The sequence below is a fragment of the Polypterus senegalus genome, chromosome 12 (genome assembly GCF_016835505.1).
Source record: "Polypterus senegalus isolate Bchr_013 chromosome 12, ASM1683550v1, whole genome shotgun sequence".
In the NCBI taxonomy this organism is placed as follows: domain Eukaryota; kingdom Metazoa; phylum Chordata; class Cladistia; order Polypteriformes; family Polypteridae; genus Polypterus; species Polypterus senegalus.
In genome coordinates, this window is record NC_053165.1 from 23974621 (window position 1) to 23990956 (window position 16336).

At 39.4% G+C, this 16336-nt stretch overlaps 1 protein-coding gene across 1 annotated transcript in view; it reads left to right on the top strand.

Moving 5' to 3' along the window:
• The first annotated feature begins 934 nt into the window (after positions 1-934).
• Positions 935-16336, top strand: part of mcm2 (minichromosome maintenance complex component 2) — a 32421-nt gene continuing 17019 nt past the window's right edge. The window contains exons 1-10 of the mRNA XM_039771421.1: positions 935-1011; positions 2117-2304; positions 3809-3978; positions 5010-5276; positions 7255-7474; positions 9660-9867; positions 11062-11196; positions 13801-13992; positions 15506-15599; positions 15756-16006. Of these exons, the coding sequence (XP_039627355.1) occupies positions 1006-1011; positions 2117-2304; positions 3809-3978; positions 5010-5276; positions 7255-7474; positions 9660-9867; positions 11062-11196; positions 13801-13992; positions 15506-15599; positions 15756-16006 (1731 nt within the window). The 5' untranslated portion in view covers positions 935-1005. The remainder of the gene's footprint in view (positions 1012-2116; positions 2305-3808; positions 3979-5009; positions 5277-7254; positions 7475-9659; positions 9868-11061; positions 11197-13800; positions 13993-15505; positions 15600-15755; positions 16007-16336) is intronic.

Consider the following 16336-nt stretch of genomic DNA (forward strand, 5'->3'; position numbering starts at 1 on the left):
TCACTATCCATCGTCTCCCACAAATAGGAAATGTTCTCAACCCCTAATTGTGGAACATTTTGATTGACAGAAGTTTAAACCAATAAGAAGGGGAAGCTGCGCTGCCGTAATTCTAATCGAACCAATCACCGCACGCCTAAATATAAAACACACTTCGAAATGCAAAGCAAAGCAATTTCTAGAGAAGACTGACTGTTGTGGTGGTTATTTGTCTATAAGCACTCTAAATCCCGTTCGTACTATTTGAAACTGAATGTGTTATTACATAAATGGCAGGCAGAATGAACAGTGGAATTTTGGAAAAATATTTATTTTTTACTCATTATTCAGTCCATACATTTATATGTGGCATACATACACGCTAAATTTATATTAATGAAGTTTTGTTCACCGATGTAAAGTAATTTTTTTAAATCGCTCCTAAATTACTAACATTTTAATAATTTTGGATACCTACATATATTTAAACAAATATATTAGGAAAAAGTAAAACAATGTAAATGAACTTGTTTTGTATTAATAAAATATACAATGACCTCATACTTGTAGATAGTTTGTCTGAAAAGCTATTGTATGTACATGGAATATTGTTTTAGGACATGTATGTCCTCATTGCGCTGATCCTTCGGATTTTTTTCTGCACTAAACGACATCATTTTAATATATTAATAACTCGTATCACCCGACGACATACCCTTCCTTTTAACAATACCTGTAATTTCCATTTACCCGCCGACACTGCGGGGAAAACCAATGGATTTCTCCCTTTTTACTTTTTGGGCGGGGCAAAAAAATCCGAAGCCAATGAATGAGATGAATATTTTGTATTTGTGATGTAGAACGGTATGGCTTCTTTTTATCCAATAGACAGTAAGCCTTACACAGTCAGTGTAGTTAATATTCATGAGAGTTCGCGGGCTTTGATAGATCACGTGATTGTTTCGCGCGAAAACGACAAGGTGGCACTGTTCCGGCTACTGAAGGTGGAAAAGTTATCTGTGCACCATGGCTGTAAGTAGAACATTGCTATTTTATGAATTCTCTTGTATTCCTTCTTTGAAATTGGGAGAGTGAATGGTGTGCATGCTACTTTAATCTGTGGGGTCAAATGATTGCTAGATAACTTGCTGATCCAGTTTATTTAAGACAGTACAATAACGCTCCCCTCCTCCAGCCACAGCGTGGTGCATGTGCTGCACTTTTCCTCCGGAAAATAAAATCTTCCGTGTTACTCAGTGTTTTTCACGCATGAGATTCTCCGTTTTTATTTAAAGCCTGTTTACACCGCGATGTGTGATAAAAGATCTTTTTAATTTAATGGCACAGTCTGATTCATTTTTATCATGCAATTAGTTTTCTTTGAATATTCGGATTTTAATGGCCGTTTCTCTTAAAATGATCGATTCAGGACAATATTGATAGCGTATCAATAGCGATCGTTATGAGTTTAGAAATGCGTCCGTAATCCTTGCTTTTAGCGAACTAACATTTAATGTGTTGTGCTAGTTTCGAGTATGCGAAAGCCAAAGCAATCCAGTGTTTTGCAGGTTTAATTTTTTTTTGTGCATCCTTTCTCATTATACCGATTGACTAGTCCGAGAGAGAGAGAGGAAAACAAGTATAAGGTGCATACTTCTCAAAGAATACATCCCAAAAAATGTATGTAATTTTCAACTGTCCTGCCCCTGTCATAAGTGCGTAGTTTAGCCTACAGTTTGGAGTGCAGTTGGTTAGAAAAAAGGAAAAAAAAAATTACTTTTGTGCATTTCAATAACGGTTCTTTTTTTAAGATGGGTATACTTGAGCTACAACATTACACCACCTTATTTACACTTTCTTATTTTAGCTGACGCCTTTTATGCAAGGCGAACTTACAATATTTATGATACAATTGGTTACATTTCTTTTTGTTTTTCAATGGAAGTAACAGGCAGGTCAAGTGACTTGCTCAGGGTCACACAGTGTCAGTGGCAGGATTTGAACTCACAACCTTAGGGTTATATAGCTATAAGTAATATGTGTGTGTACATGTATGTTTTTATTCTATATATATATACAGGTATATATGAATTATCTTCAATTCTTCAGGCTTAACGTTCATTTTTTCTCTTCCTAGGATTCATCTGAGTCTTTCAACATTGCAACTAGCCCTACTCGGGGCTCCAGACGGGGTGACCTCACGTCTAGTCCTGGCCGCGATCTTCCTCCTTTTGAGGATGAGTCTGAGGGCCTTCTGGGAGCCGACGGACTTCCTGATGAGGAGGAAGAAGATGGAGAAGACCTGATTGGAGATGATATGGAAAGGTGAGGCCACCATAAATAGCTTATTTCAGGATGATAATTCATGTAACAAAATAAATTTGATTTATTGATGACATGTAATGAGGTAGTTTATGAAAATTCAAAAACTTTGAAATCAAAATTAGTTGTTTTTTATTATTTTTGTTCGCTAATTCAGTGTTTTCAAACCTTTTTTTTCTGTGGTGACACACTTTTTGTAAACCGTGAACATCCCAAGGCACATCACTGTTCTGCTCCGCACAAACACATTAAATCTCCTACTCGTGCTCAACTGTCTAAGGAGACAGGACTACCGGAGTAGCCAGTTAAAATAGCAGCTCCGAGATTAGCGTTCACAAACACGGCACTTAGTGTACACTTTGCTGGTATCTCCCAGCTGCTTCGTCCATTTTCCATGCCCTTCCCTGGCTTAGAGGCAACTCGTATGCCAACTATCCACCGGCTCCCCACGAGACTCGCTGGTGACCACAGACTCAGGCAGATGGACTCTTGCAACCAGGAGATGCATCCAAAGTGCTGTGTCAGCAACACAGCAATTGCAGGATTTCTTTTATGCCAGCTTCACCAGGTAGTCCTGTCCTTCTCAGATGGGTCTTGACCACCTGCGGAACTTGTTTCTCCCAGGTGCCCTGCACTATTATTTCCACGGCACAACTCTCTTGCTGCAGTCCACTGTTTGAAAAACACTGCCCTAATTGGCTTAATCCAATTTTGAGTAGTGGGATGCCATAACCTATCCTTGCGGCACTGGGCACAAAGCAGGAGCCAACCATATATGGGGCACCAATTTATCACAGGACAAATTCTTGCACACATGAAGATTCACACAGGGTCTAATTTAAAATTACCAATGAATCTAAAATGTGTGTTTTGGAGGAGGTAGGATGAAAGCTGGTCAATGTGGAGGAAAAGCCATGCAGACAAGGGGAGAACATGCACACATTTCATGGGCATAGCGTTAGGACCTCAAACACTTGATCCATGAAGTGACAGCGCTACCTGGTATGTCATCACACCACCCTCTGTGATGATGATGATGATGATGTACCAGTAAAACTGAAACCAGAAATCTAATTTGAACAAAGCATCATAGAACCCTAACCCTGATAATGGTCCTTACTTTACGTACATTGTGAATTGATAATATCCCTCGAAGGTTTTGCATATTTATTTTCCTGAATTTTTTTCACTCTTGTTACTCATTTGTTCTTGTTAAAGTTCTGGCATTTCCATCTCATGAACTCTTATGTTTGTTGTTGTGTTGATTTTCTTTGGAGTTTACTTTTGTCACAAATGTAATTCCTTAACTCCTAGACTGGCAGACTACCGCACATCTTGGCAATGAACTTACAGTTTTATCATTTTTTAGTTTTGCACACCAGCACCAGGCAATTATAATCGTGGATGGACAGCAAAAAGTGTGTAAAAGGGATTGCCTAAACACACATTAGCCAATCTTTTTAGAATTTAGATCTTAAAATGTATGTGTTTTTTCTTTCTTATATAGAGATTATCGGGCAATTCCAGAGCTTGACATCTACGAGGCTGAAGGACTTGACGACGATGAGGATTTGTCAGAGCTTTCGCCTGGTGCTCGAGCTGCGGCTGAGGCAGCCATGCGTCGAAGAGACCAGGAAAGAGGGCTGAGCGGGCGAATGAGAAGGGGACTTTTGTATGGTAAGTGGAGGAGAGGGTTTGTTGGGACCTGGGCATATGCTTTGTCTCTGTGCCACGGATTGTTTTGTTATGTTTTGTATTAAAAAGAAAAATGTCCCATCAAAAATGAAAGATATAAACCAACTAAAATGAAACCTAATATTCTTGGGCCTTTTAATGGACAGATCCGTATTCGACAAGCACCTAGTTAAGCCCAAACTGCAGCCCAGCTTCTTCTTCAGGTGTCTTGACTGGTTCAACCTTGGCCGCTGGAGCCGACTTTCACAAGCAGATTCTTGGGCTCATGCTGTGATTATTTTTTTGGGTGTCTCACTAACTTGTATTAGCTAACCTAGCATTTTGAAAATTATGTTCTTCTTTTTTTTTTGTCCGTTGCTATATTTGCTATTAGCTGACACTTTGCTCTTGTTTTCTGAACTTTGGACTTCTGAGATTATAGATAAGTAGCATGTCTTTGCAGATTTTGATTAACCCTCTGCATTTGCGTAGACGGAAAAAAAATACTCCTGGTAGAGAGGTTTAGTGCCCAGACAGTTGGTCTTCCTGTTGTGTATTGTTCTTGTGAACCTTAGTTTCTCTTTGTCTTTGTCTTTCAGACCCCTAAGGGTAACATCTAACCCTTAATTAATATGAAAGTCACTCTGGCTGCAGCTCCAATGAGTGTGAACTGGAGTAATAGGGCTAAAAGATGAATGGATAAGTTATTTCCATGGTGTAAATGTAAAATTAAAAGATGGTTCGACCCACATGCTTTGGTTGTGGCACCTTCTGTTCCTTTAATATTTACAGCCAAGATGGGCTGGTGGATAGGGGGGGTCTTTATTATGTTCTCACCCTATGCCATACATCAGTTTTGTGTCCTTTTGCACCTTCCAGCTACTAACACCCAGTGTAACGGGATAGGTTCCCCATGTCACAGTGTAGTTACTGTATATGCAGATGTGTTCTAGACAGTTGCCTATGTGGCCTCGACAATGGATGGTACGAGTGCTAGAATACAGGATGACTTGTTGATTTTTTTCTCCTATTAGACAGTGAAGATGAAGATGATGAGCGCCCAGCTCGCAAGAGACGCTTGGCAGAGGTAGCAGCTGATGGAGCAGCGCCAGATGAGGATGAAGAAATGATTGAGAGTATCGAAAACTTGGAGGACATGAAGGGGCACTCTGTCAAGGAATGGGTGTCCATGGCAGCACCACGGCTAGAGATCTACCACCGTTTCAAGAACTTCCTAAGGACTCATGTGGATGAGCATGGGCACAATGTCTTCAAGGAAAAGATCAGTGACATGTGCAAAGGTAGGGATTGGCAGGGAACTCTGAGCTTTCTGAACTGCATTGGCTGCATTATTTAAAGTAGGAACATTAAGATGGCTATCAGAGGGTTAGTTAGTTAGTTGGTTGGTTGGTTTCTCCTTTCTTTCTCTCTCTCTCTCTCACACACTCACTCACTCACTCACTCACTCACTCACTGTGGGAACAATTTCAATGCCAGATACAGTGTTAGTCCTGCTTTGAGGTACACCCTGCCAAACTGGCCACCAGCCAATGTGGGGATGATCTGATAGGGGTTTCAATAATGGGTGGATAGTATTTGAAGAAAGAAGAAAAATCAAATTTGACAGTACAGTTACTGGAATAAGGCAGCATGGTGGTGCAGTGGTCAGCATTGTGCCTGACCACTCTCTTGGCTTCAAAATTCTGTGTTACAAATTCCAGTCCCCTCCTTGTGCACAATTCTGCCATACCTGTGACACTCTTTACTGGATAAGCAAGTTAAAAAAAAGAGAATGGATGGATGTTTGAAATCCTATATAAAGACATCATTTGCATTTGGTGAATCCTTTAAGAAATGTTAAATTGTGTAACATTCTGAAACCAACTTAATTACTTTCAGGGTCATGGGTCCTGACTGAATCCTTTCCTGAATATACTTTATGTAAGGCAGAAAACGATACTAGATGGGGCACCGATCCATTGCAGAGCCCACTCACTTTGATACCTACACTTTCACTTACCGTGTATACTTGTATTTAAGTTCTACCCCAGATAAGTCGGGGCTTGATTTTACTGTTAAACTTCTGGTATTTTAATAATGTCGGTCATATAAGTCGAATGCAGAAAACTAACGCTATTAGTATATCTTAATCTCTTGGACCAACACCAACCTGAGTGAGTAACCACGGACCACATGGCCTTTATTTTCTATGTATTGTATCTACATGACCACACGGTAATACCCAAACTATCCCGAAAGCGACGTTTGCACTGTTTTGTGTTTTTTGTATCTCACACCCTCATACACCTTTATCGTAAGAACATCTCTTATGTACGATGGAGCGTTCGATTAGAAAAAAATGTGAAGCTGGTTTTAAATTAAGTTGTTGAAGTGGTAAAAGAAATCGGTAACTTTGTTGCTGCAACAAAATTCAATGTGTCTGAGAAACTGGTGCGAGATTGGAGGAGGCAAGAAGATTTAAAATTTAGTGTTGTATTTTTGAAAAGGTGTATAAGTTGGGGTCTGATTTCTGTGATCGGTTTTTATTTGTGTTTCAAGACCCGACTTATACACAAGTATATACAGTATATGTTTGCCAATTTGGAAATCGTTAGTTAACTTAAACAGCAAGTCTTTGGGGATTTATTTTGTTTCCATGGTTTCTTTTATTCAGTTTTTACATTTAAATCTAGTATATATATATATATATATATATATATATATATATATATATATATATATATATATATATATATATATATATATATATATATATATATATATATATATATATATATATATATATATATATATATATATATATATATATATATATATATATATATATATATTTCTCTTAATTTTATGAAATCAATCGATTAATAATACTCGCTAGGGATTCAAAATGAAAAATAATCATGTTTTTGAGATAGTCAGTCATTGTAAGGCCCTTACTGTGTTTTGAAAGGAGCTTGCTTTCCTTTTGTTTTTTTTGCTGCACAATTTTGAAGATGGGCCCACTAGCACCGACCCGTCTGACCAAACACAGCCTGCATTTTACATTTGTGTAATCGCACTGAACAATGCATTTCTCTGTCTGAATGATGCTTGTGAACAAGTAGAAGAATTTTTTTTTTTCTTTTTTCAACAAATTCATTCCACTAAATTTTACAGTCCCAGCTTTATGTAGGGAAAGTCATGTCATGGACACATCATAGTGTTTGTTTTTTTTTTTTTTTTTTGTGTTATTAACATGTGTGCACCTGCTTTTCATCACAGAGAACAGGGAGAGCCTGGTAGTAAATTATGAGGACCTGGCAGCCCGAGAGCATGTCCTAGCGTACTTTCTGCCCGAGGCTCCCACAGAAATGCTGAAGATCTTTGATGAGGCAGCCAAGGAGGTAGTACTGGCCATGTACCCAAAGTATGACCGCATTGCCCGTGAAATCCACGTCCGCATCTGTAACTTGCCTTTAGTGGAGGAACTGCGTTCCCTCAGGTAAGAATCTACATTTTTGGTTGTTTTCAAAGTGGGTCTTATTTTTCTACATAAGTGTCGGATTAGTTTTGGTTCCTCTTTAAGGATGTGAGCTTCACTGGGGTACTCTTTAAATATTTGTTTTGTTAATATCTTGTATATAAACATCTATGTGTGGAAGTGTCTGTGTCTGTCCGGCCTGGAAGTGAGAGGTGGAGGCGGGATAAGGGCTCCACCTCCGAGGATACCCAAGCAAGGCAAGCATATCAGCAAAACAAAACCTCAGAAGAAAGTCACTTGCATAGATAGCTTCTAATACAGAAGTGAGGCGAGCACATCGGCAAAACGGCATCCCTTTTACTTTTCCTCCCATCCCTAATACACAAGCGAGGCGAGCATGACAAGACAAGACAAAGTCGCTTAGCCGCTAATGCACAAGTGATGCAAGCACACCGGAAAAACACAACCTCCTAGGAGAGAGACGCCCAGAGGAGTTCCTTTCAATTACCTGACATCTCTACATTTAAAGTTTTTTTTCTGATGATTTCAATAGTTTCTAGGACCCCAGGCTTTTTACAGCACGGGCTTATACAGCTAGCATTTTATCAGTCATTTATGTCTTTGGTAGTATTGTTTTGACTGTTTGATTGAGTTTCTGTTCTTAGAAAATGCCTGAGTGAGAAGTTCAAAGTGCTTACACTGATTTGCAAATACAAAACCAGCCAACATTTACTTATAAGACCAAATTATGTCAGCTGCTTTTATAGGTGGAATGTAGGAACATCACTTTAACACCTGGAAGCAAAGTTTAACAATATGGAAGAATTTAGGGTAACTGAAGATATGACTAGTAAGCAATGTGTTTTATTGTGGAAATGCTTCAACCCCTTTTCAAATGTGCAGATTATTTTCCATGTGCACCTACGGTGTTTTGTTTAATTCTCTGTCGCCGCTTTAGTTTGTCTAATCTTACGTTTACCGACCTCTGAGGATATACAGTTCACAGATGCAATACACTTACACCCAGGACTGTGGTCCACCAACGTCTGTCAGTAGACCGCCAAACTTCCCCCGGGGTTTGATTGTCACTGCAGTCTTCCTATTGGGAGTGTTTCCTGTCCCACACTCGGGACTAACCTAGCTAAGTAGGAAACTTGATTCTCATCCCTAGGCGATAACATAGATCAAATGTGCAGGTAAAAAAGCAGTTTTAATAAGTTTAGATTTTTAAGCGTTATTCAAATAGTGTCATAAGTGAAAGCAAAATAAAGGGTTGTAATGCACAATACAACTTTGTCCTGCAAGATTTTTATTCTTTCCAGGCGGCTTTTTTCTTGCATTGCTTAAAACGTTTTAGTAATTTTGCTTTTTTGGTTTGACTTTCCCCCTCCTCTGTTCTTGTCTCCTTATTTTAGTGATCTTATAAAATGCTTTGTGTTATCCAAAGTTCATAAAAATAAAATCATGTTTTTGACAATCGGCGGATTTACCTGACACTGCTGACATCATAAATGAGAGCCAACAGAGCGGCATGCTTGTTTAATTTAGAAACGGCAGCAGAATTCAAAAAGTGCTTTTCAAATCGTATGTTCGTTACGGTAGAAGTTCTGCATTGTACAGTTGAGAACAAGCAGTTCTTATCCGCCATCACCAAAAACGTATAGCCAAGCAATACCTTAGGCTTACAGTATTTTAGAACGTATTGCACTGTGTAACATATCTGATTATCCACATATTAAGGTCACTCTTAAGCAAGCACAAAAGCACTAACAGACGCGGTTCAGTTTTCAGTGGCCATGTAACAACACTGTTTTAGTATAATCAACTGTTTCGGCATATAAAAAGGAATGAAGTGTCTCTTTAAACAATACAAGAAAAGTTCTGTTCCTTCCTCCAATGGTAAGCATGAAAACAAACCTCCTATTGTGTTCATGGAAATAATAAAATATTGTGATGCTGTAGGGTTGAGTGCATGATCTGTTGTCATGACCAAAGCCAAAGTTTTGCTCATCTAGGACAATAGCCGTTCACCTATTTAAGGCCATACTTGTTGGAAACAGAGCACTGGGGTCCTGTCTTTTCCATGTCATCTACAGACTTTCATTTCTCTGTGGAGTGAATGTGCCCCCTACATGAGCTGACTTGGCTAAACCTGCACTGACCAATTGACCTTCTTTTAAATTTTCTTTTTGCTTGCACTTTCTAGGCAACTGCACTTGAATCAGCTGATCCGAACCAGTGGGGTAGTTACCAGTTGCACGGGCGTCCTCCCTCAGCTCAGCATGGTCAAGTACAACTGTAACAAGTGCAGTTTTATTCTCGGACCTTTCTTCCAGTCACAGAACCAGGAAGTTAAGCCTGGCTCATGTCCAGAGTGTCAATCTGTGGGGCCCTTTGAAATCAATATGGAGGAGGTAACTAATGTGTTTTGTATGTATCTATAAGGGAAGTGTGACAGTGGTGAGGTCTGCGGTAGGAGTGATGGATGCATTCAATGTGGAGGATTACTTCAGGGATCAGCTCTGAGCCCTTTCTTATTTGCAGTGGTGATGGGCCAGATTGATGGATGAGATTAGACAGGAGTCCCCTGTAGACGGTGATGTTTGCTGATGACATCAGTAGTGATAATAGGGAGCAGGTAGAGGAGACCCTAGAGAGGTGGAGATATGCTCTAGATAGGAGAGGAATGAAGGTCAGTAGGAACACCAAGACAGAATACATGTGTGTAAATGAGAGGGAGGTCAGTGGAATGGTGAGGATGAGGGAGTAGAGTTGGAGAAGGTGGATGAGTTTAAATACTTGGGATCAACAGTACAGAGTAACGGGGATTGTGGTGAGGTGAAAAAGAGTATTGGCAGGGTGAAATGGGTGGAGAAGAGTGTCAGGAATGTTTTGTTACAGACGGGTATCAGCCAGAGTGAAAGGGAAGGCCTATAGGACGGTAGTTAGACCAGCCATTGGTATATGGGTTGGAGACGGTGGCACTGACCAGAAAGCAGGAGACGGAGCTGGAGATAGCAGAGATAAAGATGCTAAGATTTGCATTGGGTGTGATGAGGATGGACAGGATTAGAAATGAGGACATTAGAGGGGCAGCTAAAGTTGGACAGTTGGGAGACAAAGTCAAAGAGGCGAGATTGCGTTGGTTTGGACATGTGCAGAGGAGAGATGCTGAGTATATTGGGAGAGGGATATTAAAGATAGAGCTGCCATGTAAGAGGGAAAGAGGAAGGCCTAAGAGAAGGTTTATAGATGTGGTGAGAGAGGACATGCAGATGATGGGTGTGACAGAGCAAGATGCCTAGGACAGAAAGATATGGAAGAAGATGATCCGCTGTGGCAACCCCTAACGGGAGCAGCCGAAAGAAGAAGAACAACAACAACTATTGTGTTTTGTAAGTCTTGTGTAGGCTGGCTGGTTGATGTAATTTTAAAGAGTTGTGGTAATACCTTCCTAGCCAAGCCTTACTTTGTAATTACTTGAATGAATATTGTCATTTTATTTGAAAATGGTGCTGGCAAATATAAAAGCTGTTTGATAATAAAATGTTGAACGTGATGGATGAATTTAATGATTGTTTTCCTCCAATATTTCCCTTGTATTTCAGACAGTTTATCAAAACTACCAGCGCATCACAATTCAAGAGAGTCCTGGGAAGGTGGCTGCAGGTCGCTTGCCACGCTCAAAAGATGCTATCCTGTTGGCTGACCTGGTGGACAGCTGCAAACCTGGGGATGAGATTGTAAGCATGTGTTCACGCTTTTATCTTCTTAATACTTTATCGTCCTTGTCATAGTTTGCTATAATCAAAGACTTCATGTCTAGCACAAACTTACATGTATGAGCCCTCTATGAAGAGGAGACATCCCTGCAGTCGGAAGACTTGAACTGACCGAGTCGCTTTTTAACTTGACTAAAGCTAATGCTTTTAGCACTTACATTAGTGGCCCGGAAACCCAGTGGAGACAACCGGTGTGGAATTTTGTTTGAGGAAAGAGAACCAGATTGCACATGCATACTACAAAAATGCCACCATTGATTCATTATTTAATCCGCATACCTACACTTATTTTGAGCTGATTTAGTGTTACCTATTAACCCAACACCGATGTTTTTGGAATATTAAAGGATATATGAGTACCTAGATCAAACCCACATGGGCAAACTATGAATGTGTTTACTTAACACAGACAGTGACTAAGTTTTGGATTTGAACCCAAGACTGTAGCTCTGCAATGTTAAATTTCAGTTTTTTCTGTTCTGTTTTAGTCAAAATTGTGGTTTAAGGAGTTGCTTAGAGGTTACGGACACATGAAGAGTAGAGGTGACCATACCACTGTCCTGAACTATTCAAGTATGAAATAGCATTTGCCGTTCTGGAAGAAGTGGGGGCCTGTTCTTGGTTTTGATAGTAAGAAAATTTCTCTATGGAAAGGCAGGGTTACAGTTGGAATGACTTCACAAGCGGCATCAAAATTATTAAAAGTCATAGGCAAGTAATAGGTGTGTACAGTATTTCAGGGGTCACCATGCTCAGTAGTTTGGCCCTGCACCTAGATGGTGTGCTTGTCTTGCAATAAAAATAGAAACTATGCCTAGGCACAATTGAAGCATCAGGTAAGTAACTCTGACTCCTCTATAACTGACACTGGTCACCTTAATCGCTAAGGTTTGCAAGGCCCCTGTTCATCTGCAGTGAGCAGAGCCCCTCCATTGTGCCACACTCTCAACTCTATCTGGCAGAATCCTTATTGTGGATAGATTTGACCTTGGAATACCATGCAATTGATGCGGTTCTGGTGCATCTCAGTACTTTTTAAGAGTTTAGTACTTGACTCTTTGCAATAGGCCAGTACAATAGCACATTATCTAGAGCTGATGTCCACCAGTTCCAGTACTCGGGGTTCAAAACCCATCCCTAGTTGATCTTTGAGTGGTATTTATTCGTTCCGCCTATTAGTCTATCTGTATAAAGTTTTCTCTGGTACTCCTAATATTTTGTCCAGGGTTAGTTTCTGGCCTGGAACTAATGCTGCAAGCATAGACTCCAGCCTTACTTACCCCTGAATTGTGTTAAATAGGTTTATGAATATGTCATTTATATAATAAAAAACAATATGGGGTGCTCATGCAGAGAGTACCATAACAGTGCTGACATTATGGATGGATAGGCCATCTACAAAACGAGCTACATGCTTGGCATTTTCAATAGTGTGTCTGGATATGGGAGACGCTGTGCTTGTGGGTGACTACTGGTCTTTAGAAGGGACTCCTTAACCTGAAGATAATGTCATATTATTGTGAGAATAAGTGCAGAGTTATACATGACATGCGTGCTTGAGGAGGAGGATGATGTTGCTGCTATGCAAGCAGTGTACTAACTATACGTGCGTGCATGTTTTAAGTAAATCTGTAGGATTTCACCAGGTGGCAGTGAGAGATATCATCATGCTGAGAAAAACAATGTCCAGTTTTGCCGTGTTGTGAGTTGAGGGAAGATTCTGATGCTGTTGCGAGTATGATATGTGAGACCTTTAAATATATGACGTCATTACAATGGGGAATATGCAGTGCTTGTATTGCGTATGCGAGAAAAGGATGAAAGAAAGCACCATGAATACATTAGCATGTGAGCATTTAAGTTTGATGATTTGCTTCACCGCATTGAAACATCCATCAAACATCAATGCATGCAGATTTATCCTGTTGGCGTGGCATTGCGGCTTGCTGTCGAAAACGATGCTGATGTTGGGTACCAAAACTTGAATACACACACCTCCCATATTTTTGCTGCTACTGTTACTCATGCATGCGTTGCGATAATTTCTGAAGATTCGTCTAAAGAACGTTGGGAACGCATGTCAGCCATGATGCGTGCGAGTACGCCTTCTGAGCTTGAAGTATAAACCGGCCGTAAAGTTGATTTGACACCTGTAGGGGATGAATGGTGGAAGGTACTTAGATTTTTATATTTCTGTAGAAATACCTTGTAAGAAGAATACTCTTCTTCCTTTGTTACTCTGTATATGTTTTTCTCTATTTACTCTGGTTTTACCCATACTTTGCAAATGTGTGTGCACTACATTAATGTTGACGGTGAAGAGACCCAAGCTGAATGAGCTCTGCCATTTAATTAATTCCCTCTTCAGAGATGGTGCTTTGCTTGACTTTCTTGACTTGGCATATACTCTTGTAGAATGAAAGTAGTTCTACATTGAAATTAACAATTTTAAATGATTAAATTAAAAACCTATTCACGTAATTTCTTGTTCTGCTTATAAATTGCGATGCATTTTTACTATTCAGTCTGTGAAATAAGTGCTTTTTTTGTAAATTTCCCTTAAAGGAGCTGACTGGCATTTACACCAATAATTACGATGGTTCCTTGAACACAGCCAATGGTTTCCCAGTGTTTGCCACAATCATCATGGCCAATCATATCACAAAAAGAGATGACAAAGTGTCCATTGGTGAAATGACCGATGAAGATGTCAAAGCCATTGTCGCACTGTCGAAAGATGAGCGCATTGGGGAGCGAGTAAGTGCAGAATGTTTGTCCTTATTGTCGTGTTCATCATCTTCAGATTTTAACAGACATAACACTTTTAATTTTCAACATGATGCTGCATTTATTTTCATATTCTATTTGTAATTATTATACAACATAGTGGACACGTGAATGAATGTGTCTAAGAAGAATAAATTTGAAGTAAATTTTATTTTTAATTGCAATCTGTTAACATACAACAACAACAACAACAACATTTATTTATACAGCACATTTTCATTTAAACAATATAGCTCAAAGTGCTTTACAGTATGTAATAAAAAGGAAGTTAATATAAAGTTAATAAAGAACATAAACAAACAAGATTAGGCAATAATATACAGTATGTAACAAAGATAAAGGTAAGTTTGGATGGCCAGGAGGACCGCAAAAACAAAACTCCAGTCAGTCTGGGAAAAAAAAAAAAAAAAATCTGCAGTAGTTCCAGAGCCAAAAGGCCGCCAAGCCCCAACTGGGCATTCTACCTAACATAGACGGGTCTCAAACAGTCCTCATGGTTTATAGGCTTCACAGGGAAGAATTTAATGATGATGGGCATATGAAATTGTTGGACAGCCACCATTCAATCCATAAACACAGGGAGCAGCATGGCATCTTAATCATGCCAGCACTGAAGAACTGGAAAAGACTGCAGAGGATAGCACAGATTAGTACATAATTGCAGAACCCAGAGGAAATACATAATTCATTGCGAATAAAGACAAATAGGGGTACAACTAAAATGTAGCTACAAAAAAGCCATTTTAAAATAATGGGGTGCTTCACCAGTTCTTTTCAGGTTGGCACTTGAAAATATAAGCAGACCCCCATTTGAAGATCCAAGGTTATGACTTGTAGTGTAAGGGGGGAATCATTCCAAAATATAGAACTGAGAGAGTGATTACTTAATGTGTTGGAAACCATTTAGCAGTATTTTAAAGTCATCTGTAAATGACACATAGGTAACCTACGTAACTAAGTCTGATGAAAGGTGCTCAGATTTTCTTTTTCTAGTTAAGATTCTGGCTGCTGCATTTTTGTAGTAATTGTAACCGATTGAGGTCTTACATAGGTAGTCCTGTAAGGAGAGCATTGCAGACTGAAAACAAAAGCATGAACTAAATTTTTCAGAATCTTGTAAAGTTATAAGATGTCTAACTTTAGCTGTATTCCTTAAGTGAAAAAGTACTAGGACTACAATCTGGTTAATATTTATTTTAAAATTAAGGTAAGAATCAATAGTGACCCCAAAATTCTTTACCTCCAAATGACTTTTAAGCCTAACTAAGGGGATGAAGTTTATTTCTAGTACCATCACTATATCCATTTTGCCAACAACTGATTTCTGTTTTCTCCTTATTTAGTTAGTTTCTGTTTAGACAGACTAGTGAAAATGTTTGGTAGTAATCTGTAACACAAGATGCACTGTAAGCCATTTGGGAAACATTAGGCAGATGGATAGCTTTATAGCAGTGGTGATTTTGCTTTTCTCTTTCTACTTCAGATTTTTGCAAGTATTGGCCCCTCTATTTATGGCCATGAGGAAATCAAGAGAGGACTTGCTCTGGCATTGTTTGGAGGAGAACCAAAGAATCCAGGTAACTGCCCCTGATTACTTCTTTCTGCCATCCAGTTTTTTTCAACCAAGTTATATATAAAGTTGATTTTGTTTTATCACAGCCAACAATAATGTGATTTGTTCATCCACACATTTGTATTGATAAGAGTTTCTTTTCACTTTGTTTTTTTTCCAGGTGGAAAACATAAAGTTAGAGGGGACATTAACATTCTTTTATGTGGTGACCCTGGCACAGCGAAGTCTCAGTTCTTGAAGTATGTGGAGAAGGTGGCCAGCAGGGCTGTGTTCACAACTGGCCAGGGCGCCTCAGCTGTCGGTCTCACCGCCTACGTCCAGAGGCACCCTGTGAGCAGAGAGTGGACCCTAGAAGCTGGAGCTCTGGTGCTGGCTGACCGAGGAGTGTGTCTCATTGATGAGTTTGACAAGGTATAGTCCAAAAAGAGTACCAAAGTCACAGGTGAAGTGGATCACCTCTTTTTGAGAAACATCATTTGGTTTTCTTATTTTCTTATTTCTAAATGCAGTAAAATTCAGATGATGGGACACCACTTGACCTTGAGCTACATTTGTTTCAGGGAAATTCGTTGATAATGGATAGAATGTCTGTAAACCGTATTCACCCCCTGTGATTTTATTTTATTGTTCGGAAACATTGAATCACAGTGGATTTAATTTGGCTTATTTGACACTGATCAACAGGAAAAGGACTCTTTTTTAATGTTAAGGTGAAAACAGATCTCTGCAGAGTGGTTTAAA